At 36.6% G+C, this 27,865-nt stretch overlaps 1 protein-coding gene, 1 long non-coding RNA gene and 1 pseudogene across 4 annotated transcripts; all 3 read left to right on the forward strand.

Moving 5' to 3' along the window:
• Window positions 1-945: 945 nt before the first annotated feature.
• LOC147277515 (putative disease resistance protein At1g50180) lies at window positions 946-1,871 on the forward strand (annotated as a pseudogene).
• A 336-nt stretch (window positions 1,872-2,207) lies between these two features.
• LOC147277516 (uncharacterized) lies at window positions 2,208-10,714 on the forward strand. Of its 2 annotated transcripts, XM_086253515.1 has the most exons (11): window positions 2,208-2,329; window positions 4,506-5,355; window positions 5,437-7,337; window positions 7,503-7,632; window positions 7,748-7,836; window positions 8,159-8,403; window positions 8,888-8,974; window positions 9,061-9,160; window positions 9,336-9,543; window positions 9,665-9,791; window positions 10,109-10,714. In XM_086253515.1, the coding sequence occupies exons 1-11, from the start codon at window positions 2,231-2,233 to the stop codon at window positions 10,269-10,271; spliced, it is 3,999 nt and encodes a 1,332-aa protein (XP_086109641.1). In that variant the 5' UTR covers window positions 2,208-2,230; the 3' UTR covers window positions 10,272-10,714. The 2 variants fall into 2 exon arrangements, with proteins under 2 accessions (XP_086109641.1, XP_086109639.1); XM_086253513.1 differs by having other exon boundaries at window positions 4,506-7,337.
• Window positions 10,715-16,045: 5,331 nt separating this feature from the next.
• LOC147277517 (uncharacterized) lies at window positions 16,046-21,572 on the forward strand. Of its 2 annotated transcripts, none has more exons than XR_015123786.1 (5): window positions 16,046-16,482; window positions 17,158-17,215; window positions 18,064-18,133; window positions 18,691-18,803; window positions 20,859-21,572. It is a non-coding gene; the product is annotated as an uncharacterized LOC147277517 (long non-coding RNA). The 2 variants fall into 2 exon arrangements; XR_015123785.1 differs by having other exon boundaries at window positions 18,704-18,803.
• Window positions 21,573-27,865: the final 6,293 nt, after the last annotated feature.

The following is a 27,865-nucleotide window of genomic DNA, read 5'->3' on the forward strand; positions in this document are numbered from 1 at the left end:
TATCCAAAAAAATAATAGACATATTTATTTAATAATGTTGTTCTTTGAAAAATTAATACTAATACAAATTTGTAGCCAAAAATTTAAAAAACATGTTAAAAAACATTTTATTTTTACCAAACAAATAAGTGAAAGACACTTTCAGCATCATGTCCATTTTAGTCATTATAAATAGCAACAACAGTTTTACATTACAATTTACCAAATACCTTTATACTGCTTTTTGTACTCACAACACTTTTGAAAATATAGTTTACCAAACACTCAACTGTTTTACTTCACATCTGACTTTACTTCATAACTGTTTTTTCTCACAGCAATCCCAAACTAAGCCTTAAGTATATATAATCCAATTCAGTTCAATATAGGAGTGTTTTACTTTTAGAATTTGTTGATGTTAAAGTTTAAAAAACTACTGAGGTGATAATAGGTCACTCTTTTTACCAATAAAAAAAAATTGGGAAAAAAACTAAAAACAAATATATATATATATATCGGTGGACTAGCACTTGAACCAATTGTGATATACAACAAGACTCTGCTTCCAGTAGCATTTGATCATAGTTTTCAAATTATGGTGGGCTACTTTTCTATAGCTTCACATTCATAGCTTGTTAGCTGTATATCAATTAGTTTAGTTTTAAAAGTGGGATGCCAAAATGTGTGGTACAAATATCTTATCCAAACTTCAAACTTTGTTCATATGTACAATATTGCTAAATCATTTATCAACATTGCTCTTCTAGATAGCTTTGATTACTCTTCAGATTTTCGCAGCCACACACATCTCTCTCTATCTCTCTCCTCTCTGAATCATACATAAACGAATAGAATATTGCTTCACTCAATCACTGCTAATAAGCTCTCAATCTCTCATATCATCAATCTGATCGAATATTAAATCTGGTTTACTTGTTTCCCTTTCGGATCGAGAAGAAAATTAATATGGCTGAGGCTGTTGTTTCATATGTGGTCAAAAGGGTCGGAGACTTGCTCACTCAGGAAGCCACATCCTTGTACGGAGTCAGAGGCCAAGTTGAGCGTGCACGGACCGAGCTACTATTCATGCAGGCCTTCCTCAAAAATGCAGATGCAAAGCAGAAAGACGATGCAAGAGTACGCATTTGGGTTGCCGAAATTAGAGATGCTGCTTATGATTTGGAGGATGTCATTGCAACTCATGTCGTAAAAGTGGAATCCGAGAGGAAATGAGGTATGAAGAATGTTCTGAAAAGATATGGTCGCATCTTCAAAGAAGGGCTTCATCTACACAAGATTGGGTCAGAAATTGGGAACATTACAACCAAACTGTCGAATTTGAGGTCCAGTTTGCAAACTTATGGCATAAGGATGGAGATTAGGGAGACTGGAGGTCCCAGTACATCCTTGCATTTGTCTGAGAGGCAACAGCTACTGAGGCGAACTTTTTCTCATGTTATTGAACATGATGTTGTTGGGTTAGAAGACTCAGCAAAGGAAGTGATTATGCATTTGGTGAAAGATGAAAATTGCCCCCGAGTTGTTTCCATATGGGGGATGGGTGGTTTGGGGAAGACCACTCTTGCAAAACAAGTGTATCATCACAAAGAAGTGAGACGCTATTTTGATTGTTTTGCTTGGGTATGTATTGCTCAACAATATCAACTAAGAGATGTTTGGAAGACAATTTTAGTTAAACTTATTTCTGCAACCAACAAGCAAAGAGAAGAAATTGCAAAACTAGAGAATGATGAAATAGCCAAGAGAATTTATCACTTCCAAATAGGAAGGAGATGTTTGGTGGTTCTTGATGACATTTGGAGCGGGACATTCTAAAAGCTGCATTTCCAAACGGAGAAACCAAGAGCAAAATATTACTTATTTTGTGCTGACGTGGAGTAAAGTGAGAAAGAGGAGCACAGAAAAGTAACGTGGGGACAGACGCAGAGCATTCCGTTTTCGTGTTACCGGGTAGGCCTCACACTCTCTCTGTCACAGTCTCTGCGTTTGTGTTTGAGTCTGTTTCTTGGAGTCAAAGTCATTCGAATATTTGATCACAAAAAAAAAAAAAAAAAAACCAAATAAATAAATGCCTTTCGAGTGTTAACTGTTAAATGAGCCCAAATAGAGTGAGAGAGTCCATTCAATTTTATTTTTCCAAATTTCACGCACTTTCCAAATTTCACACAATTTCAAAAGCAAAAACCTTTGCTTTGCAGTCCTCTCTGTCTCTCTTGCTTGCTCGGTTTTAATGGCGGTCGCGGACCTTGAAAACCCGGGTTGTCTCCGGAAGAGGAAGCGTAGAAGGACTCAGACTCACAGAAAGCTTCTTGTTAAAGCCAAAGTTGAGGTAATGCCGCTTTCTTTCAGCTTTTTCCTTTCTTATTTTTCCAGAAAAAAAGAGTTCTTGGGCTGTGATTGTTGTTTTTTTATTCTTCAAATTGGTTTTGCTGTATGTGCATGTTTGGGTATGTGGGGTTTTCTTTTTTTCTATATTTGGGTCGGTTTTGCTTTATTTTTTTTGGTGCTAATGAACTGAAAAATTTGAATGCACTTCCAAATAAAGCGGTTGCTACCATTTACAATTGGCTCAAGAGCAGGCGACTAAGAGCAATGGAACACTAACAAGGAAAAACCAGGGTGAAACAATGAAATAAAATCAAGTTAAAAAAGTCACTAACCATTCTTTTCTATGCAGGAATCGTAATCATAATCTTCATTGGCATCGCAGTCATCATCATAGTTTATTTGGTAGTGTTTTCAAATTTTACAGTTTACTTAATCACGTGGTTTATTTGGTAATGTGATCCTAGTTACATAATATATATGATAAATTTTAATAATGGGACTCCATTCAACAAGATGTAAGTGTATTCCCCTCTCGGCCACTTAAAGTAGCAGTATTCAGTACAAGTGCAGTGCAGGTGCAGGTGCAGACATTAGTGTTGTGAGCTAGCCTAGTCACATGAAAGCTCCTACAACTCAAAGTCAAGCCAAAACAACTCAACCAGAGTTAGTTCTAATAGAGTGTGTAGTTAACAGTTTTCAATGATTAATGGTTGACAGTTGCATGCTTCAATATATACATCTGACATAGCTCAGACTCATTACAAAGTCTTATACATTAATCATATGCAAAGTTTGATGATTAATGTATAAGATTCCTTTGTAATAAGTTTGAATTATGTTAATGAAAAGCAAGAAATTTAGCCCCAAATTTCTTTTTGTTTGATTTCATTGTGTTTGGACTCCAAACATGCTTTCTTAAGTTTTCTTCATAATATCAGAGTTTGCATGCTTCACAGCTCTCATTTGATCCTTTCACACTTTCATCTCTTAATTATTTTGTTGAATTTCTCAGCCACCTAAAGTAGCAGCATCATTAGTAGTTTAGTAGCACAAGTACAGGGGCAGACATCATTGTGATTCTAGTCACATAAAAGCTTTTACAAGTCAAATCTAATTAAGTTAAAATAACTCAACCAGAGTTAGGTTTGTAAAGAGTGTGGTTAATAGCATGTCAAATGATTAATGGTTGACAATCGTATGCTTGAATAAGTGTTAGTTAGTTAAACAAGCTAAGCTTGATGTAATAATCAGTCTGAGTTATGTTAAAGAAAAGCAAGAAATTCAACCACAATTTTCTTTCATTTTCTCTATGCATGTTCCCTGACTCCAAAAGTGCATGGGTGTTTGAACTCTATCAGATTTATCAGTAGAAGTTAAAGCATCTAACCCAAAATTAGTTGGAAATGAGTGAAGTGGCCCATGTATTGTCTTATATATATTATAACGCAAAACTTGAAATTCCCGTTGTGAGATTCTATACTCTCAACAGGCCTCCTCACGCGTTTATGATTACAAGGTATGGTCCCAGAAGATGCATATGCCGAGCAGCCCTTATGAGGGGTTGATTTAATTATTATGACCTTAATCTAATACAAAAAAATGCTTATCAATGTCGGAAAGTATTGTACGAGTTTGATTTTGAGCTATGGAATACATTGCTTTGTCTTTCTCCCTCATGAATGAAGCTGGTGCAGAATATGGTTCTTTTTCTTCTCCTTCGGCTCTCTCTCTCTCTTTCCCTCGTTTTATACTGACTAGATACAATTCATATGAAGGAGGAAATTTCAGTTTTACTTTTTCCCCATTTGTCTCTTCTATGATTATGGTTTTGTTACTCTATGTCTCTGTTTCTGCTGCCTAATTTGTTTAATCTCTGGTCCAATGCCAAGTTTTATTGTGTATTAGCATTCGGGTTTAATGCCAAATTCTCCAAAACTTTGATTATGGCTGTGTTGCCTTTTATGTTTCTCGCATTATTATATCCCATCTATCCTTTGTGTTCGTTTTGTCTTTCATGCAATGCTTGATTTTGGGTTCTCTGTAAGGTAATGAATGTTGTGCTGATTGTGTACTTTGTTTAAATGTTTGTTATTAAGGCACTCAGTATAGATATGGCTACTTGTTTATTAAGAGTTTCGAGTTCTGTGTTTCTGAAAGAAAAATCTGAACTTTTGCAGGTGAGGAGTGTAGAAGATGGGTTTCAGGGCTCGTGGCACCCCGGGATTGTCATTTCATGCGACAAGCAAGGCCATCGTCGCGTTAAATATGACCATATTCTACATGATGATGGGCCTGGTAATTTTGTTGATGTTGTATCTGTTTCACCCATTTTGGATGGCATTGGTTCTGTCACTGAGGATCGGAGTAACTACCGTGGGAGCATAAGGCCGCCGCCGCCTCATGTTGAGTTAGGAAAATGGGGCCTTCCCTATGGACTATGTGTGGATGCATATCACAAGGATGCTTGGTGGGAAGGTGTGATCTTTGATCATGAAGATGGTTTAGAGGAGAGGAGGATCTTCTTCCCGGATTTGGGGGATGAACTAATGAGTAAAATTCACACTTTGCGAATTACGCAGGACTGGGATGAGGTTACAGAGAAGTGGCAGCGACGTGGGACTTGGATATTTCTTGAGTTGATTGAGCAATATGAGCCAGAGAGGTACATTGCTGTTTCCATTAAGCAAATTTGGTATGATGTGCGAGAAAAAGAGGGCTTTGAGAAGGTCAAGGAGTGGACTTGTCCAATGAGACATCTGTGGGAAGAGCTTGTGTTGGAGGTCATTGATGATAACTTCAGCATCACTGTAGATGAACTATCTCGGGTGTTAACAACCCAGGTACAATTGGAGTCAGCTCAATTTGTTTCTGATGCAAATATTCCTAAAGCAAATATGGCGGACTCTTTTGCTATTGTACCTATTGACAACCCATTGAATAGTGTTTTTTTAGTCGATCATCAAGATATTGTGAAGAATGTATTGGACTGCAGTGCTGGGATTATTGATGAACGGCATGTAAATAGAGGTTTGTCTACTGATCCAGACTCTTCTTGCTTAGAACGTGTTGATGAGAAATTTTCTATGGATCAATTGATTTCTGTTGCAGGGCATGAAGGACCAAATATGAATATTTTGGAGGGCTCAAATTTATCCTCTCAAGATAAAGCAGTGTGTGTGCTACCTCAGGTTTTGTCGGTGTTTCTTTCTAATCATGCTGGGAACTTTTGTGCCAATTCCGTTATCAGTAGTGATGGAATTCCTAGTACCAATTCCAGAGGCAGAAATACCACAAATTGGCTACCTAACTCTTTAATAGCTGAGTTTTGCCCTGATGCTGTTGATGAATATGCAGCTTTGGATAAGGGAATGCCTTCAAAATTCTTACTAAATGATGTTAGGAAGCATCTTTCATATTTGGGCTGGAAAATAGAGTCTGTGAGAGAAAAGGGCAAGCTCAGGTACCGTTACCTGTCACCTGCTGATGGAGAATACTATAATTCTCTTCGTCAAGTGTGTAAGGATTTGAAGACATCCACGACAGATACACATTTTTCAATCTCTCAAGATGGACATCGGGGTTTTCATGGTTCACCTGAACAGCCTCTTCTCATTGAACAACCACAAGAGAGTCAACCTCCTAATTGTTGTCCTCAGATGGTAGTGTCTCCTTGTAAATCAACAACAGATACACATTTTTCAATCTCTAAAGCTAAAGATGTACATCGGGGTTTGCATGGTTCACGTGAAGAGCCTCTTCTTACTGAACAACAAAAAGAGAGTCAGCCTCCTAATTATCGTCGTCAGATGGCAGTGCCTCATCACAAGGCATTTATTTTCAAACCTGAATATTGCCCTGAAGCAGTTGTGGATTATTACAAGCATGGAGTAGACAGGACAACCAAGAAGCAAAAAGGAATTATGATATCAAAAGCAAAGAAGCACCTGTCAGCTGTGGGGTGGGTGTTCAAGTACACAAATATAAAATCAACTAACAACTTGCACTACAAGTCTCCCAAAGGAAAGGTGTATAACACACTTCTAGATGCATGCAAAGGCTGTATGGAAGAAGGAGCTTCTGAAGGAAGACCTGTTGAATGCAATTATGTCGTTGAGGAAGATGAGGGCCAGTTGACTAGAAATAAAATCTTTTCTTTAGCAAGTAATTTGGATATGCAGGAAGGCTTGGTACCGTCAAAGACTCTATCCGAAAAGTGGTCTAGAGATTCTGTTAACATGTCACAGTCGAGTAATCTTGTGGGGGTTGATCATCTGAAAGTTCAAGGTAGTAGAAAACACCAAAGGAAGACAAATGGTAATTTATTAAATCTTACACCTCACTTACTTAAAAGACAGCCCAACTTAAGTGCGGGAAAAGATAGATCAACAAAGGAGTTAATAGGTGATGACAAAATAGGGTGCCCAAAGGATCAATGTGCCGCCCCTCCAAAATTGAAAAGGCGAAAAGTATGTGGAGCTTTGAATGGATTAAGAAATGGTCTGGATAGTAGTTGGCCAACTCGTGTGCTTAGGTCAAGCAAACGAGTGCAAGAAGTGGTTACTCCTACTTCCTCACACCGCAATCCTCGCACTGTCTTATCTTGGTTGATAGACAATAATGTGGTTTTGGCAAGGACAAAAGTATATTATCGTAGCAGAAAGGATAGTCATCCAATGAAAGAAGGGAGGATAACTCGCAAGGGGATCAAGTGCAGGTGTTGTCAAAAGGTGTATACTCTTAGTGGCTTTAGGAGTCATGCTGGCAGAAGTTACCAAAGACCTGCTGCCAAAATATTTCTGGAAGATGGTAGGTCTCTCTCTGATTGTCAGTGGCAAATGATACATGGAAGAAGGAAGAGGAGCTTAAGAATGGAACCACATGATAGGATGAAGGGCAATTGGCTTCGAGGTGAAAATGATTACATTTGTACTGTGTGCCACTATGGTGGTGATTTAATTTTATGCGACCAATGTCCATCATCATTTCACAAGAATTGCCTTGGGTTGAAGGTAAATTGTTTGTCTCGAGTCTCTCATTATACCTTGTAAAAATCTCTGTTGTTCCATTTGTTTTTCATATTATTTTAAAATTCTCCTTTCCTTATTTGACTTAAGGATCACAAGTATGAGATTATTGACTTCTTGTCTTGGTCTTAAATTGTTTTGCTTCTGTAGGATGTTCCAGGTGGTGACTGGTTCTGCCCATGTTGCCGTTGTGGAATTTGTGGCCAAAGCAAATTCAAAGAAGACAATGAGCCTGTTATAGATGACAGTTTTCTCACATGTGGTCAATGCGAGCATAAATGTAGGTTAATTTTTAACTGTTTTAGCTATTGTAGCATATGCATGCCTGTGAACTTTGAGTATATGGGTACACATTTGAAAAGTTTGTAATGTTAGTTTTTATCAATTTGATGTAGATCACATTGGGTGCCTGAGAAAAAGAAGGGCAGATAAGTTGGAAAGTGATCCAAAAGGAAATTGGTTTTGCAGCGATAGTTGTCAAAAGGTATCTCAAGCATGCCACCAATATTGTGTAGTTCACCCTTTGAAATTTTTTGTTTGTACCTTTTCTCATCAAATATGTTTAGCTTGATTTAGAAAGGAAATCCAGAAGCATTGCTCTTACCTTTTCTTCTTTCTTTTTTGGGGTCAATTTGTACCTTTTCTTCATTCAATTAAGCTATTTTAAGAGTCCAGTGTTGTGTTTTTCTGTCAGATGTTTGTGTGAGTTTTGGATCTTATGTTTACTAACACTATATGAATGAGATTCTTGCCTATTCCATTTTTCTCTGTGTTGATGATGTTGGATATGACTTTCAAACTTTCAGATATGTTTAGGCCTCCACAAGCTTTTAGGGAAACAAATTCCAGTGGGTGTTGACAATCTAACTTGGTCAGTGTTGAAGTCCATGAAGTCTGATAGTCTTGATACTGATGAACCTGACATTGATGCCTTGATGGAGAGTGACAGCAGGCTCAATGTTGCTCTTGGTGTGATGCATGAGTGTTTTGCACCTGTTAAGGAACCTCTTACCAGGAGAGATCTTGCAGAAGATATCATCTTCAGTAGAGGGTGAGAATTTCATACTGTCAGGCCTCGTTTGATGCATAGGATAGATTAGATAGGATAAATGGCTAAATTCATGTGTATTCAAGGAAGAAGATGAGAATAAGATGGACTAATCATAAGGGTAAACTTATCTCTTCCAATACCCCCAAAAATGGTGGGTTAGTGGGGATAAGTTTTCCCTCATAGCTAATCCATCTTCTTCCCACCTTCTTCCTTCAAGTTAGAAGACACCCTTCATCTTCTTCCTTGAACACACATGAATCTAGCCATTTATCCTATCCAATCCAATTCTAGGCATCAAACAAGGCCTCATAGTCAACTTCTTTTGCTGTCCTCACTTGCTAAAATACTGCTATCAGTGAGCTTGGCACATGGGGCATATGTTGACTTTCCTCTGTAAACTTGTGTTTATTGAAAAATAATAATACTTTGATAATTTGATAAATTTATTATTTACTTTCTAAGACCAATATATTGAATTTTGCAGGTCAGATCTTAATCGATTGAACTTCCAAGGGTTCTATACTGTGCTTTTGGAGAGAAATGATGAATTAATCACTGTGGCTACGGTAAGGTGAGCTTTATTTGGTTCTTATTGGAAATTGGTGACCTTTGTATCATAAGTGCTTTGTTTCTAAATTGCTGTGTTCTTGTTCAAAGGATCTATGGGGACAAAGTGGCAGAAGTACCTCTTGTTGGTACCAGGTTTCAATATCGTCGACTTGGAATGTGTCGTATATTAATGAATGAACTTGAAAAGGTAATGTACCGAGTGTCCCGGCAGTTTGTTGTCACCCCTCCTGAGTGTGTGTTCATTTTTAATTTTGTTTTATCCTTTTCTTGGAAGTGGAAAGGACTGACTCACTGGATGTGTTGCGCGGGTAACTTATTTTGTCAATTTCTCATTATTGTCTCCATATTTTTTATTCTTTCAGATGCTTATGGAATTAGGTGTAGAGAGATTGGTTTTGCCCGCTGTCCCCAGTGTACTAAACACATGGACTACTTCATTTGGGTTTTCAAAGATGACAGATTCTGAGAGGCAACAGTTTTTAGATTACACTTTCCTTGATTTTCAGGATACCATTATGTGTCAGAAACTCTTAACGAAGATTCCTCCAGCTGAAGCAACTTCATCAAAAAGTATCTTTAATGTTCTTCAGCTTTTTTCTTTCCTTCTTATTTTTTTTTAATTATACAGATAATCCATCAGCATCAAGTTACCACACTAACTGCATGCATTTCCTTGTATGCCATTTTGCAGGAACCCAGCATCTTTATGTTGATAGTGATAATATTGATTTTGATGGGTCAAGTACTGTCTCTGAAGTGTATCAAGCGGAACAAATTGAGGATGACAAAGCGGAACAAATTGTACACCAGGGAGTTCAGTATGTCTCACCTCTCACTACTTTACATGAGGAAAATGGAAATCAAAACAAGAACACTCAAAGGCGTTGATGTTCATTATGACTAAAATTCATGACCTAGTAGATCAAATTGGTTGCCATGTCAGAAAGATGAATGTATTCAATTGTGGTTAAATAGTTTGGATAAAATTATTAAACATTGGCCCATTAAGGAAAAAAAAAAAAAAAAACTGGAAAATCACCTCTCAGCATGCCCAACCTTCTTTTGGGGATTAATAAGTTGGTCATAGCTTTCTTGTTTCCTCCGCAGAAATATTTACTGTGCCATTTTTCACCAGCAATGCTGCAGGTAACAGAACTTACAGAAGTAGACCATACTTTGGTGAGAGCAGCCCAGAGTTTTCATCCTTGGAGAATGCCAAGTATAAGAGGGTTTGTGTGAACAATGGAGATGGCTTCAAGTGCTACAAGCGGAGGAGGATAGCAGCCAATGGAAGCTGAGTTTTGCTTTGTTATCAAACATTACATAATCAATTAAATTTGATCAGCATTGCAGTGACGGGTGTTAGCTGCCATAGTTGCATAGACAGGTGCAAGACCTAAAATTTTGCTTTTGGAGATATGGGAATTCTTCCTTGTACAGAACAGTACATAGGTGGAAGACAACACTAGCTTTTGGTCATCTTCCCGTTTTTGAGTACATGTTAGAACTTAGAAGGGGAAGGAGGTGCATTCATACACATAGGGCTTGTTTCAGATGGATCTTTTTGTCCAGGGAATGGTGGATTAGAAATGTATTGTCGCTTATGCATTTATGCAGTTTGTATGCTCATACTTACCAAAGTTGGAGAAAATTATGACTTTGTAATATGTATATATGGCTTCTTCTTTGGTATTGAAGATTATATTTCGAAAAGATAATGTAAATTGGATGATTATTGGAACTCTCGGTGACCAAGTGCGATTGCCATAATGTGCTTGAATTTGAATATGTCACTGCAGGATAGGGATAGTGGTGAAACTTTAATTCATAATTTTATATGGCCTAGGGAAGAATGGGGTTTAACTTGTACTGCTTGTGGGATAGCAAATTTTACTAATGCAGTATGCCCCATTTTTATGTAACCAGGAGACTAGTTTTTGCAATTATCAAGTACCACTACAACTGCTTAGACTGCTTAATGATATTGAAACAACTGCCGGCTCTGCACAATTTCATGCTTTTGGTTACTTACAATAAGATTAAAGCATTTTAGTTTAACCATAGGCTCCATAGCTGCTACGGTGATATATGATTGACCCTGACTGTCCAACATTGAAGAGTGGCATGTCAGGCATTTCATGCTTTTGGTTACTTACAGTAAGATTAAAGCATTTTAATCCAACAGCTATTGTCCTTGTCCTTATCGGATATTAGCAAAGATATGAACGGTGGTGAAAGAGTTCAATTTAGGCAGCTGGCAGTGAACACAACTTGCAACTTGCGAGTCCCTAATAACCCCCAGTGGGGACACATGCAAACATCTCTGTCACATTCTTCACATCATAAATCATGTTTCTTTTCTCATACTATATTCACTCAATCAATTTTGTTCAACAAATTATGTGATGAGTGACCCTGAATTTTTCTCACTAAATTTTCACATTAATATATTCGCTAAATTTTGTTCACTTAGGAGTTGCCCAAATTTATGCTAATTATATTTGTTGAACTTTTGGTTGATTTGCTATGGATTGTGACCATTCTTTGTGGGTTTGATTGGTTGTCCGTTGCCATGAAATTAATATGAAGGTGTTGCTATTAAGACATGTACAAGACCGTGCTCCTATGCAATTTCCCATCATTGTTTATGTATTGATTGTATTTTAATGTTCATCGAAAGAATTTAAATATACAGAGATAAATGGAACCAATTCTTGCTTCATGCGCTATGGAAACGTGTGATTTCAATACAAGCAAGCAAGATTCCAACCCTCCTATCTCTATGAAAAACAGGGTTATTCACATTATGATAGTCAATGCCGCAATCCTCATGAGGGAAATCATTAAAATAACTTGATGTTTAGAAAATAAGAAATTATTTTAATGTTTGTTATGTTATTAAATTATCAATTTGAATTGGGTTTATAAAATTTTTTATTTAATTTTGTAGTTTATATTTGATTAAAATTTAATAACATAGCATACCAAATTAGAAAAATGCTAATACGGACGCTATATATAATACATACGTCCTGATCACTTAGATACTTGTAAGGATACATTATGGACTAGTAAGGTATAGTTATCTGCCCTTAAATGCGGTGGATGTTGAAATCCTTGTCCACACTAGAGACGGTCTCATCAAACTATCTAATAATGCACCTTCACAATCTCTCTTTTTCGTTCAAATGAAAAGCTTTTCTGCTGTGCAGTTGTCATAAATGTTGGAATCGTTTTCAACTTCAATATGGTTTTGGTCACCTAGTTGCAGCAGGAAATTGTAGTTCAAGCATATACCAAGAATTTCATAAGGATTACACCTTGCAGCCTTATAAGGATTAAGTGTTAATGGTTTATAGAGGCTAAAGGGATTCCTAGTTATTATAGGATAATGAATCAGTATACTAAATGAATAAGGATACTCTAATGAGTTTGGTTATGGGATTCGAACTCTTAGGATAAAGTCATTATATATATATAAAGCATAGATCCCTTTGCACGCAGCAGATACACAAAAGGTCCTACTCCTCATTACGTAGATAGTGTTAAGGTGCTGCAGTGTGAAGAAGGTCTAGGCTTATCTCTGTTTCGACAAGATGGATGCTGCTATGGTGAATTCAGGTTAGTGTTCCATTCATACAAACCTTTACAATCTACAATAAAAGGACATGCTATCATCTGCTAAAAGTATATTTAGCGGGTGATATGTTTGAATTTCAATATAGAAGCCAAAGAATTTGTCATGATCAAACCCAATTCATGAGGATGGTGATGGTACATGAGGCAGCTTGCACCATAGTTTTCTATAAAGCAAAGTAAATAAGAATGATGTTCTATGTATGCATTGGTAAGTAAAGCAAAGAACATCTACTTCTTTCAACAAAAAGGTGAAGACCTACATTTTACTTTTTGGCTCCTTTTATAATAAATGAATGAGAGATAGGAATCCAGCTTTGAGGCGCCTACCGTAACATAACATAGAGGCCCCCATATACAGCACCAACTTGGGATGACCTCACCCACATTGCCCTTGCCTTCCCCTACAACATAAAAAAGGTGCAGAGTAATGAGTCTAATGACACTGCACCTTATCACACAACTTGCCCAATTGGCCCCAACTTCGTAAAACCCCCTTCTCTTGTTTAACCCAGTTGGCCCCAACCTTGCTTCCATTTTATTCACAGAAAGACTGGATTCAATAAGAGCCCCATGATGTGTGGACAAAAACACTTGAGGACAATCGCAAGGCTTTCAGATCTCCAATAAGAAAGAAGTGTCAGTTCAGGGCTTCAGGAGTCCAATCCAAATCAATCTCACAAAGACCACCGTCATCAGTCCATTGAATCTCACCTGAACCCACCTTAGCCACCTTCACATGCACACAACAAATTTAAAACCCCCCTTCCCCCTTTTTTATATAAGAAAGACCCAAACAGGAATTTCCAAGTTGGTCATTTGAAGCCAGAACTGAAAGGAGGCAGATGATAGTAGCAATTAATAATAATAAAACTATGTATCTAAAGATTCTAAACCATAACATGAATCATGTCTTTAGCTGAGTTTTTTTTTTTTTTTTTTTGTCAGATATCTTTAGTAGTTGCAATTCGCATTGCTGACCAAATCTCTAAAACAAATAAATTTTACTTTTATTAGAAATATGAGCTGTGGACATGTGGTATATAAATGTATATTATTCTGTTAAAGCAAAAATTTGATTTGAGAGCATTAATGAAAGACCAAAGTCCAGCTTTTTATTTTTTGGCCACTCAAAGTTCAGCTTTGAATGTCATGTAATTGACCCAAACTTACCATCAATAATTACAAGTTTGCAGAAAGATAAGTATGAATAATTGACATGCACTTTTAACCTCAATTTAGCACACATGGACAGTCCTGATCACTGGTCCCATTTTCCCATCCTGCATATAACCTAGGGCTGGGTCGGGTTGACCGAAAAATTGAGGCCGAGCCTGAAACCGACCCAACCGATACCGAAAAAAACCGTACCGAAAGAAAACCGTACCAGAAGTTCGGTTTGACTACGGAACTGGGAGGTTTGGACTCGGTCCCGGTTCTCATATCCTTAAACCGTCGGTAAACCGAACCGAACCGAATATACTTAACAAATCATTTACATAATTCATTTTTATACATTTCTAATACATTTCTTATACATTTCTAATAAATAATTTATAATTTTATATAATACATTTCTATAATTTATATAAAACATATATAAATTTATAAACCCCTATAATTTTAATTTATATGTTTTTTAATATATATATATAAACTAATTAAAAATACCCTAAACCATAATATTAATATATTATACTAAATTAGTAAATTCTAAACCCTATATATCATTATAATTTATATCCTATATGAGTATGTATATATCCTAAGCCTTAAGCCCTAAGCCCTAAGCCCCTAAGGGCCTAAACCCTATTGTGTGATTCATTGTTGTGGTTTATACTTTATATCATATATGGTATATAATTAATATACCATAGATGGTATTATGGTATATAATTAATATATTATATAGTATATAACTATATACTTATATAGGACAATAGGACATGGTATTATACTATTATGGTATATATTACTATATAGTCTATATTAGTATATTAGTATATTACTATATTAGGACATGGTATTATGGTATATAATTAATTTACTATATAGTATATACTTATAAGCCTTATATAGTATAATAGTATATGACTATATGGTATTATACTATTATATAGTTATACTATATACTTATATAGGGTTTGGGGTTTAATACAATAATATCCTATATGTATATCACTATATTGTATTATTGTATAGACTATATACTTATAGTCTAATATACTATATACTTATATAGTATATGGTATGATGGTATATAACTATATACTATATAGTATATCCTATAGTCCTATACCCTAAGGTTATTTTAGGATATGGTATAATATTTTTTATTAAGATATGAAATAAATTAAAAAACATATAAACTAATAAACAATATACTAAAAAACATATGTAATAAAAATAAAAAAATCCAAACCCCACCCAAACCCCAATTCCAACCCCAAAATACCCTAAACCCTAAACCAAACCCCAAAATACCCTAATGTCTTAATTAAAAAAAAAAAAAAACTTAAACAAAACTAACTTAAGTCAACAGACCTAATTTTTTTCATTGCCTCTCTCATTCTCGAATTCGCCTCCTCTCTGGCTCTCTCACTCTCCGCCTCCTCTCTCACTCTCTGCCAGTCTGTCTCCTCTCAGCCTCCTCTCTCAGTCTCTGGCTCCTCTCTCAGTCTCTGCCTCTTCTCTCAGTCTCGATCCAAGTAAGTACTTGATCTTACTCTGTCACTCTTCTCTCACACTCTCACTCTCTGTGTGATTTCATGGCTATCTTCTCACCGATCTCTTTGTGTCTCTGTTCTCTGCCAATACCACCACCTTACAAAGCAGCACCGCTCATCACCAGTACCACCACCTTACAAAGCAGCACCGCTCGTCACCACCACCTCACAGAGCAGCATCGCTTGTCACCACCACCTCCGCAGGTAAGAGTTAGGGTTTGAAACTTTGAATCAATTTAGAGTTTGGGGTCAATATTGGGGATTAAATGGATTAATAATTAATTTAGGGTATGAGGTTTCAGGTTTGAGTCAATTTAAGGGTTAGGGTTTGAGGTCAATATTGGGGATTAAATAGATTAGTAATTAATTTAGGGTTTGGGGTTTCAGATTTGAGTCAATTTAAGGGTTAGGGTCGGGTCAATATGTAACGACCCGAACCCAAGTCTTATTTCTTTAATAAAAATTAATCTTTTGAGCGGGCCTTATTAAAATTTTTGAAAAGGAATTCTAGCATTTAGAGGGATGTTTTAATTCAAATTTGTAGCCTTTAAGTTCGAGACGGTTAATTAGAACTTGAGTTTCCAAACGCGTAAACAAAAACGGTGTTCAATTTAGGAATTTTAGTAGGAAAGATGGAGAATTTTCTAAAAAGGGCAATTGGGTAATTTCAAAAACCCAAACCCCACAATTTAAATCAACCCATTTCTCTCTCTCTTTCTCTCTTCATTTTCTTCCTTCTCCCGCACCCTCCCCTGCGCGCATCACCCAGCCACCACCACCCACCATCACCGGCCACCCCTTGCCAACCTCTGGCTCCGGCGAACACCCCCTCCCAGCGCCGACCACCTCCCCCGAGCCTACTCTCTCTCTCCCCGTGTTTTCTCTCTCTTTCCTTACTCTGTGCGCACCCAACCCCTGCACCCAGTCACCACTATCGCTCACGCCGCCGGCCATTCCGGCCATCTGAGACCTCCGGCGACCCTTCATTTGGCTGACCAGCTCAGCCCGGCCTTACTCCTGCACCGAGCAGCTCCCCTGGGTCGGAAACAACTCAAGAACCACCTCAAAACCGCCGGCCCCATCCTCCAATTTCCTGCCAGATTTCAGCATCAATTTTCGAGGGTTTAAGTGGGTTATTCTCCTTGAGGTATGGGCTGTCATTTCTCGGCGTTTTGGTGCTTTATTTTGAGTAATTTTGGAGAATTGAAATTGGGGATTTAGATCCCATTTCGGGTTCCTCTTGAGAATTTCGGAAATTGGATGATATTAATGTAGTTGTGGACAATTTACACCCCTAGGAAATGATATTTGATTATTAGAATTAGAAAATTTAAGAAATTGGACAATTGGTGACTTTTAGGCTAGACATCCGTCACTTTGGGCGACGACGGTGATGGTTCTGACCACCCAGTCGTCAATTTATTTGGATAATATAAATTTGAGACTCAAATTAAGTTGATTATTGATTTTGGTTAGGTGGATGCCCCTTGGGTTGACGAGAATTTCAAATTTGGATCGTAATTGGATAGTTTTTAGATACCGAACTTTTCTCAGACGGTGTGCTCATTTTAGATTGGCTACGTAGATTTATTTTTTGAGGTTTTTATTTGGTTTTAGAATTGTGAGTGGTGTTGGTGTGAGCCGGGAAGTTTCGGGACAGTGTAGAAATAGGTTAGGGAGCGTATAGTTTTGAGAAAAATGATTTTTTAACCATTACGTTGAGCGTGGGTTTAGCGGGACGTTAGGATTAACACACACGCACACACAAGATTTAATATATTGGAGTTGAGTCTAATTTCTTACTTTTTCGTTGATGGTATAGGCGATACGATCGGGGTTCGCGATGATCCGGCGGAGGATCGACATTTGATTTTCTCACTGTGAGTGGACTAACTTTTAATTTTTCTGAAATGTTTTATATGTTGATGATTAAACTCTATTACTTGGCTATATTGAGTTTGAATTTAAGCTAAAGGATTTTTGAGTTAAAATTTGGCTTTTAAATTCTTCTTTCCTAAGTTTAAATTGAGAGTTATGGTTTTTGTTTTCAAAGTTTCATGGATTCATGAATTTAGATATTGTGAGTTGAACAAATGCATATTTGATGAGTTTGGACTTGTTATGGGGAGCTTTGGAAAGAAAATGAAAGGACTTGAGATTGGTTTTTATGAATTTATGAGTTGTTATTGATTTTCAAACTACCCACTTCAGTACCCTTCTAGGTTATCAGATTAGATAGGTCTTTGGGACCCATTGCGGCACACACATAGGCTTTGGGCCATGTGTCGTGATGCTTAACCCTTTGGGGGTGGCTCTGCGTGCACGTAAGACAAAATTTATGGCTCTGCATGCTATGACAGATTCTCGGCTCTGCGCATGTATGACAGATTCTACAGGTAACTAACTGGGTGTGTTTTACTATGAATGTATCATACAGTTTTAATGCGATTGTTCATATTAAATTTATAAGCTATTTCAAACTTTAAATGTTTAAATTTTATTTGATAAATGATTTACGCCTCAGTTTGGTTATTTAAATTATGATAGCAGCTTGGAATGTGTTCTGAAAACGTTTTAAAACTGGCGGATTTCAAAGAAGAAGTTAAACATGGTTTTACAGGATTGTACTGAAATGACATTTTAATGTTGTTTCGTTTCAATAAATCTGTCCACTCACTGAGTTAACTCACTATTTCTCTATTTTATGTCTTAAATTGTCCCCCCCCAGGTAATAGCTTTGGTGGAGGTCGTGCCATTCGTGTTGAGGCAAATCACATCCATTTTTTGCCCCTGATCTTGTAGGGATTCGTTTCCATTTTGGAAGTTCATTTTCTTTAAATGTAATAATTGCTGTAATAGGAGTAGTGACTTTGATAACCATACTTGAACTATAAGGTTATTTTGAAATTGTTGGGTCTGAGACCCCTTTTTGGTTGTGGTAGAGGTGGTTGTTATCTTAGAAGTGCTTTTTAACAGGTTTTGAAATTTTGGGTTAGTCCATTTTTTGGGGAAGTTATGCCGAATTTTGAGGACTTGGGTAGGCCAGTTGGCCAAGCATTTGTGCTGCCCCCCTCCTCACCGGGTTTCGATCCCCCCCTCCCCCCTCTAGGTCTCTTTCCTTGGCCTCCCTTTGTAACCAAAAAAAAAAAAAGTTCTGCCGAATTTTTGGTAGGATTTTCCTTGATTTTGGATCCCACAGGACCTCTCCGGGTTTCAGGGTGGAATCCGGGGGCGGTCCTGTCACAATATTATGGATTAAATTGATTAATAATTAATTTAGGGTTTGGGGTCAATATTCGGGTTTGAATCAGTTTAGGTTAGGGTTTCAGAATTGATGATTTATTAATTAATGTAGGATTCTTTGCAAGGTTGAAGAGCTTGTTGGTGGTGCTGCTGCTTAGCTTGCTTGTTGGTGCTGCTGCTTAGCCTGCTTGTTGGTGCTGCTACCTGTTGCTTAGCCTGCTTGAGGTATGTCGTATGCCTTGTAATTTTGAATTTTTGATAATGATTGAATGATTATTGGTGCTGCCTGCTGATTGTGTGATTCATTGTTGAACTAGCTTCTTAAATGTAAATGTAAATGTAAATGGAATTTGCAATCTGTTTTCAGCTGGTGATTTCTACTTTTCTTTGTTTTCACTTATCATGATTGCTGATTGCTGTTGTCTAAATTTAATTGAGTTTATTACACTTTGTCAATTAGGAATTTAGGGCACATGGAGTCTAGCCAATCAAGCACTATGAATGCCTCTACTAACCTTAATTGCCCTACAATAATGTCACCTCTAAACAGACCAAACCAACCAGTACCTACACCTTCACCTTCAACCCAAACCCAAGATGAGAATGATGACCAAGTAGAGAATGAAACCAAATCTAAGAAGACCAAGTCTATAGTGTGGATACATTGCACCAAGTTTGAAAAAATGCATGAGCAGCGTAAGATTATGTGGCCTTTTGCTAGATGTAATACTTGCAAACAAGAATTTCCAGCCCATACTACTCACAATGTGGGTTCGGATCGGTAACCGAACCGAAACCCCTAAACCGAAGACCGAACCGAATAGTATGACATGTTTAATTATAACATTTTGGTCCTTAGCTCCCAATTATTTGATTTCCTCCAAATTAATGGTATTAAGAATAAACTAACATAATTTATATGAGAGTTGAGAAATTAATATATACTCAATTTCAAAACATCTTTCTTGTTGAATTTTATAACTAATGAAATTATTCAATTATTATAGGAATTGAATCAAGATAATAACGCCAATTTCAACAATTCAATTCGTTCAACACAAATCGTATCCTTTGTTTAGAGGCTGAAATTATCAAAGTCAAGTAAAAGGGCTTTTCACTTCTTTGTGTTTGGCTTCTATTTCTATAAGTAAAAGCAACCACTTGATTAATAATAAATGATCTGGTTTAGGATTTTGTTAATTTTTTAAGTTTAGCGTGAGACATGATATAGTTTGGCGTTTTGCTCCAATGGAAATATTCCACAGCAAAGAAAAGGGAACACCTGTCTAATATGAAAAAAGTGATGACAATAGGGTGATGATAATGTTTATTATCGTTAATTGTTATTATTTTCATGTTGGGCTTCTTTTATTTTTCACAAATGGGCCGATGGATTGTATATTATAAGCAAGAGTAAGCAAAGCATGATAGCTTATTAGAATTTTTGACACGTTATGTTAATAAATTATAAATTAAAACTGTTCATTACAACATGGTGTCACTTATATTTTTGTTGTTCTTTTTTTATTTTTATGAATCACTTAATTTGTTACTCAACCATATTTTAGGTAGATAACATATAAGATTGTTTGGCAAAATAAAATTAATCTAACATATCCCATGGCTAGTGTCCTATTGTTAGGTAGTTTAGCAACATAAATGTTTAAGCTGTCAAATTGTGAATATGAATCATACATTCAGACAAAAATTAACTTAAACTAAAGGGTTAAATGCAAAAATAGTGCACAAACTTTACTATGATTCTCAATTTGGTCCATTAACTATAAAAAATGTCAATTTGGTCCACGAATCTCTCAAATTGTACCAAAGCAATACAAACATTAACTTCTATAAAAAAAAATTAACTGAACTAGTCATGTGCACAACATGTGACTGCATTTTCAGGGATATTTTAGTCCATTCATCACATTTTGGCTTAATTTTTTTTATGGAAGTTAACGTTTGTACTGCTTTGATATAACTTGAAAAATTCGTGGACCAAATTGACATTTTTATAGTTAATTAACTAAATTAAAAATCACAACAAAATTCGTGAACCATTTTTATATTTAACCCTAAACTAAATGCTTTGGCAAAGGAAATAGTAAATAAGGCAAGCTAACTCAGTTCAAAAGTAAGCCCCTTTTTTGTTGGGTCATAAAAAGTAATTCCCATTATGATTATGACCAAAAGCAAGCCCCTAATTGCCACAAATTGAACCCAAGTAGGAATTTAACCTAATGGGCCTGAAAAGTTCACAATGGGATGATTTGGTTGCAGACTTGCAGCTGCAGCATGATTTTGTTGACTTGTAGAAAATGAGTAGACGTGGGCCTAGTGAAATGGGAAAAATTAGATGGGCTTTAATATGGGCCCACTTGTCAGAATTGGGCTACTTTGATAGATGGGCTTTAATATGGGTAAAACCCAAAACGTGTCAGCGAAGGGGACGACGCTATTGCTGGAATTGTCCTACTCAGTTCCAGACTTCCAGGTTTAGATTTCTGGTGGGCTAATCATAAACGACACCGTTTGCCCCATATCAAAAGTTCTCTTCCATCCCCACCTCCCCTCTCTCTCTCTAACTGTCGCTCTGCTCCGTTCATTGTCGCCGACCCCGCCGCCGAGCTAGCCCCGGCCCACCGTCCCTTAGTTTGCACTGGTGAGCAATTAGTTTCTCTCTATCTCTCTGTTTGGTTGGTGGGAAAGGTTTGGGAAAAAAGGTTGAGACTTTATAAAATAACTGATCTGTTTCTGTTAGGTTGCTTGTTAATAAAAAAATAATGTGCAAATCATTACATAAAACAAGGATTTGTTACCCCCAAATTTCCTTTGATACAGTCAACGACTCAGCTCATTCCTACTATATTTTTTTTATTGCTGGAAATTGCATGAAGTGTTTCTTTTCTTGTTGATTTACTCATATATATATATGGGTTTGTTAACTTGTATTTGTTGAGAGACATGTTAACCTGATACCAACCTTATGCTTACTGTTTGTAGGTTGTAGAGCCATGAATTGGGTTCATCGCAAGATCTATCTTTACAATGTCACTTTTGGGCTCTATATGTTGGATTGGTGGGAGCGTTATCTTTTCAGTATCCTATGCTTTTCCCTTTTTCTCCAATATGCTTGATACTTGTCTATGCCTCTTATTTTGAAGTTTCTACAATGTTGTCATATATAAGCTACATAAAAAGTTTGTATTTTTGGTTATCATGATTTTGTAATCTTGTGATCTTAATGAATAGTGGTATAAATGTACGTTGAGGATGTAATGTTATGATTAACATTCAAGATTTCAACTTCATCTCCCACTATCCTTGATCAAATTTAGTAGGGAGTTCTCTCCCTTCCTCTGTGCTGTTATAATATTGCACTTGTAAGTTCCTTAATCTTGACAGATACTTTGGTCGTTGTGTTGATGTGGTTCATTCTTTACAACGGGTCACGATATGTAACAGAGTTTTGCAAGAGGTATTATTCTAACCTTTTTCTCTTGGTGGATTGCATGAGGTGGTTGCATTTTATCTTTCTCTTTATACTAGAACTTAGAAACATATACTTGGCTATGATGTATTTGGATTTCGTGAAAGAAACGTCTCTCTGATACCTGATTTGGGTTTAAGCAATGGGACAATGGATAATGTGGAATTTGACTGTCATCTAGAAAAGAATCAGTTCTTGGTTCCAGCCTTCTTGCCTTTGGGAAAATAGATCAATTGTGGCATTAAAGTTCTTAAGGCTAGTTCGAATGTTGAATTTTGTTGGTATACCTCCTCTCTAATCTTCTTATCTTTTATTACATAACTGAAATTCCTTCTTCATTGAAGCCACTGGACCCTCTTCCATGATGGGTGGTTTGTAAAATGCTTGAATTAGGTGTTGCAGTTGTCCTTTTCTTTTCTTTAGAGGCTTCATGTGCTACAAACTCAAAGCACTTTGGATAAACTACATCCGAACGTGTTGGAGGGTTTACATCACTTCCCATCAAACAATTTGGATAGATTTTTGTGGTCTTCACTTACTGTTGTGGAATTGTGGTCTTCACATGCTTTTTTCTATTTGGCCATTAGGAAACATACAAACAGAACTGTGGATTGTGAAATCACTTATGGCATTCCAAAAAGGGGAGTAGCCTAATTTTCAGAGGTGCTTTTCGAGTTAGTAGAGATACCCAAGTATTTGTATAGGGCATCATACCATAAACCTTTAGGATCTCGATAGAAGAGATGGATTTTGGACTATAAAAAATAAAATAAAAAACTACTCTCGGGAGAGCTATGCTTTGGTTTGCTATGTTCTTCCCACTGAAGCAATGCAAAATTTTCAGTATCTTCTTGCTGTATGTTCTTAGAAGCGCTCTAAAATCTGTAATTTAACTTTTTCTTCTACTATAATAATTTCAGGCATCTATGGTGAGGCCTAGAGGAAGCATCGACCTGGAAGGTCGTGATAGGATGGAGTGAGGATTTGTATGCGGTTAGCCAGCTGCAGAATGTATTACACTCAGTATTTAGATTTGACTTGGGAAAATGTTGACATTGTGAGAGCAATTGTGCATCTCCAATCCATTCTCAACACCATTTGCTCATGTTTTGGGCTTTTATTTCACTTGATAATGATGTATCAGACTGTATTAGTCCTGCTCTATACTCTTGATAACATTATTCTAACAGAGGATTTATGTGTTGTGGCTCGATTCGTTTTCCTCTTCCTATAAACTTATGGTTTTCCTTTCCTTTCTCTTTATTCTCTGTAGTTGGGCTGAGAGCTATTCTTAATCAGTGTATAGCAAAAAAGAAAAAAAAAATGTGCTTTTTTTCAGATCGGAGAAATATTAAGGCAAAATCATTGTGGCTATATATGAAACAAATATACAAGTAGGGTAACATGAGGCACATAGACACATAAATACATAAATGTGCTTTTAGCCGATAGACACATGCTGCTAGCTAGTGCTACTAGGTTAATGACCAACTGGACTGCTGCTCCTACTTGGATCATTCAAATTCAAGCATGGATACTCTTCCTTTGACAGTTCACCTTTGCTAAGTTTTTCTATAACTTCCTGAAATATTTAACCCAAGAATTTGGAAGATTTTGTTTGGGATAATGGGTTAGAATTAGAATAACTCCAAAATTCGATTCCCTCCAATGTAACCAAGAAAAATTAAGGTACCTAGTTACGTACCTCTATAACGGGATGAAAGCGCGAAAGCTGCCATGTTTCTTCTTCTTCAGTTGGACTTGGATGTAGTTGTTTCCTTGCTGCACGTTTCTTCTGAGAAGTAGCCAACAAGCATCTAATAGATGCAATCAACTCATGCATATACGCATTCTTGATAGAAGAAAAACGAGTCCCCTGTGAACTACTTTTTTGGGTATCGACTGATAATCCCCCAAAGTAGTCTCAAGTTATTCACTGATTTCTTATCATCGGGTGTTAATCCTGCTAACTGATGATCAAAACAAATTAACAGCATTAATTAATTAAGTAGCACAAATTATTTTATAATGATGAACAAGTGACTTTGACCTTGAGGCTTGGGGCTTAGGGCTTGGGTGGTACAAAGTAATTAATTAGTACAAACCTCCATGAGATTGAGACCCTCATCACCCTCAAATATCTCAGGATCAATGGCTGCAACAATCATCAGCAACCGCAACTTCAACTTATTTTCACGACTTTTACTGTCCTGCATGCATAAAAATATATATAATAGTTGATCACAAGGAGTCTGGTTTATTTGTCACGTACATACATGTACATTTTTTGTATTGTTCAAATATTTGATGACATCTTCCACTCCCGCATCTCCAAAAATAAGATCCTGCTCCAGCTGCCCAATTTTTCCAAGTCCAAGCTCCTTGATATTTCTGTGAACTTCCTCTGCCATCTGGATCACCAATAAATAAAAATTTAACTGAAATTTTTGAGTATTGTCAACTTAACTATTGGAATTAATTTTATAAATCAAATTAATCCTAACCAATTACCCCAACATGAAGGGAGAGCTTGTCGATTTGTTCTTTATATTGTGGCAATGCTTGAACCATCTTTTGCAAGTCCCTCGAAGATACTTCACCACCATGATCTCTATACAACATATATAAAAGGTCAAATTGGCATGCTTAATTGATTATGCTTTAAAACTTTAAAAATTAAGAAATTTACATACCAACGTACCTTGAACCAAAGAGTATTAGTGCAGTCTTATTGGATATCAAGTTGGCCGTTTTCTCATGCAACATTTCACTAGCCTGACAATTAAGCTCATTCATTTGTGGTCCTTTAAAAAAAATTTAAAAAGAAAAGAAGTAATATATATATAGAAAATGAATTATACGTACATGTGCAATATGTGCATGGCGAAGCTGAAGCCAGACAGGATCATCATGATCCCCTAAAACAACATTTTTATTTGCATCGATATTTAATAAGTCATGGCACAGAAAAGTGAATATTTGTTGAGATGAATTGGTTCAGTACTGGACTTCATACATAAACGAATTGAAGAGAATATTGCTTCACTCAATCAGTACTGCTAATAAGCCTCTCAATCTCTCATATCATCAATTTGATCGAAAACGTACTAAATCTGGTTTATTTGTTTCCCTTTCGGATCGAGAAGAAAATTAATATGGCTGAGGCTGTTGTTTCATATGTGGTCGAAAGGGTCGGAGACTTGCTCACTCAGGAAGCCACATCCTTGTACGGAGTCAGAGGCCAAGTTGAGCGTGCACGGACCGAGCTACTATTCATGCAGGCCTTCCTCAAAGATGCAGATGCAAAGCAGAAAGACGAAATTAACAAAAGGTGACAAATTGATACATTCTCTGTTCAAGGAATTCAAATTCCTTAGAGTTTTGAAGGTGGAAGGAATTAACAAAGTAAAAGTAGAGTTGCCCATTGAAATTGGGGATATGGTCCATTTAAGGTTTCTAAGTCTGCGGGATAGTGATATAAATTCCTTTCCATCATTCCTTGGTAATTTGATATGTTTGCAAACTCTTGATTTTAATGTTTGTAATATGTCTATGGTCATCCCAAATGTGATAAGGAAGATGAAACAGTTAAGACATTTATATTTACCCTTTTTTGGCAGAGCAAGGGGTAAACTGCAACTGTCTACTCTTCGCAATCTACAGACGTTATGTCTTGTTTCAACTAGCTACAGTGATTTGAATGATGTTGCTGAATTAACCAATCTCATAAAATTGAAAATAATGTTATCAGGACCCTTGCAAAATCTGGAGGAAATCTTGAAAGCGACAAGCAGCACGCTTAACCGTATTCGGTCCCTGTATGTGTACAACATTGTTGGAATGAATAGTTGTAGGGAGGTTACGCAAATAGTATCAAGCTATTGTCATATATACAAGCTGTTCTGTTTGGGCCAACAATAGAATTACCGAAAGAGTTCCAGCACTATCCATACCTCACCAAGATAACATTGATGGATTGTCGTCTCAAGGACTACCATATGGGATGCTATAGAAACTGCCAAATCTAACAACTCTTTCCCTTATAGGAGACACTTTCGAGGAGAATACAAAGATACTGGTTTTCTTCAAAGGAGGCCTTCCTCATCTTCAATTTCTTTCCCTTTCTTGCATGGATAAAATAATAGAGTGGAGGGTGGAAGAAGGAGCCATGCCTAATCTCTGCCGATTGCAAATTGTGAGTTGCACAAGATTGACGACATTACCAGACGGGCTGAGATATGTGTGTACACTCAAGGAATTAAGCATTAAATTGATGCCTCATACATTCTGAAGTAAGCTTGAGGAAGGAGGAGAGGATTTCTATAAAATCCAACATGTGCCTTCCCTTGTAATTGGGGAACCCGTGTAACAGGTACGTACTTTTTCTTAATTTTTGTTTTGTTCTCTCCATCTCACATCATTACATTAGCAATTTTTCTCTTTATTTGTTTTTAAAATCTTTTTTGATTCAACACTTGTTGGTTCTCTGTTTTGCTTCCTTTTTTTCTACTTCATTTTCATGCCTCTACTCTGGCTTGCCTTCCTCTCAAGTGCAAGACCAACCAGCTTTTTCAATTCAGTATTAATCAAATAACTTTTTATTTGGGCAAAGCAGTTCAGAGTAATTCTAGGTAAAACAAACAAACAAACTTTTACAACTCTGTTCATTTATTTTTATCTAGGTAAAACTTTAAAAGTCATAGTAATTCTAACTTTACTTAGACTTTAACAGTCTGAATGAAACAAAATAAAAAACAAACAAACAAATATTAACCTATACCTCAGAGACTCAAAGAGTTAGAGATCACTAATTTCAATATACAAAAAATAAAAAAATAAAAAAATCCATGAAGGAGTTGATCTGTAGAGATCATTGATTTCAAATACGAACAGACCATGGGGAAGAGGAAGAATCTTAGGCTAAATTAGAAGCCCTATATTTGTTTCATAGCATTGTATATACATACATGATACATATGAATGCATATGAATATTTCATTTTTTTGGTATATGCTAACAATTCATGTTGCACTTTTGGGTTTCAATTGCTGGCTTTGTTCTACTCTACAACTGCGCATAAAATTGAGAAGCTATGGATAAGGGAGCATGTTAAACATACTTTTCCGGGAGATCGAAGAAGGAAAAGACATGTGACATGTATTCCTCTAGGTTTACCTGTGCAAGAACTGCATGTGACATGGAATCAGCTGAGCAATTGTCAGATACTTACTAGGTTTTGAGAATTGGAAATTTACTTTTTTGTGGTGTTTTGCAGCAATTTAATTACTCTGTAATGAATTTTGCTTGGTGTGTTGCAATTGTTTGGTGGATAGTGCATGTTTTTTTAATAACCATTTAGACTTGTTTGTTTGTTAGTGGCCAAAAAACAAAAACACTTGTTTGTTTGTGTTAATGCGATTATCAAATATGCGTGTGTGCTGCAACAAAGAGTAAGTTCTTCCTTCACTTTAACAACACTATACAAATTGAGTGTGTTAATGTTGATGGATATTTTACTGTCATCATGGAAATGAGGTAAAAGTGCAGGCCTTCCCTTTTTCTTTTCTTTCTTTTTCTTTAATTTTGTGTAAATGTGTTTATATAGACACTGATGCTTGCGTAGCCAACTTGCCCTTAGAGTTGGGTTACTCAACCCTTGTTGGGCTTCTTACCTTTGAGTAAGTTTTGGTTGAGAACTTTATTGGGTTTTATAGGCCCATGCGATTCTAGTTTTGTTTCTTTGTTCTCGGCTAGGCCTCACCAAAAAGCCCAAGGCCCGAAGCCCACCCGAAGCCCG

Source organism: Dryas octopetala, chromosome 8, assembly GCF_963921425.1.
Source record: "Dryas octopetala chromosome 8, drDryOcto1.1, whole genome shotgun sequence".
Taxonomy (NCBI): Eukaryota; Viridiplantae; Streptophyta; class Magnoliopsida; order Rosales; family Rosaceae; genus Dryas; species Dryas octopetala.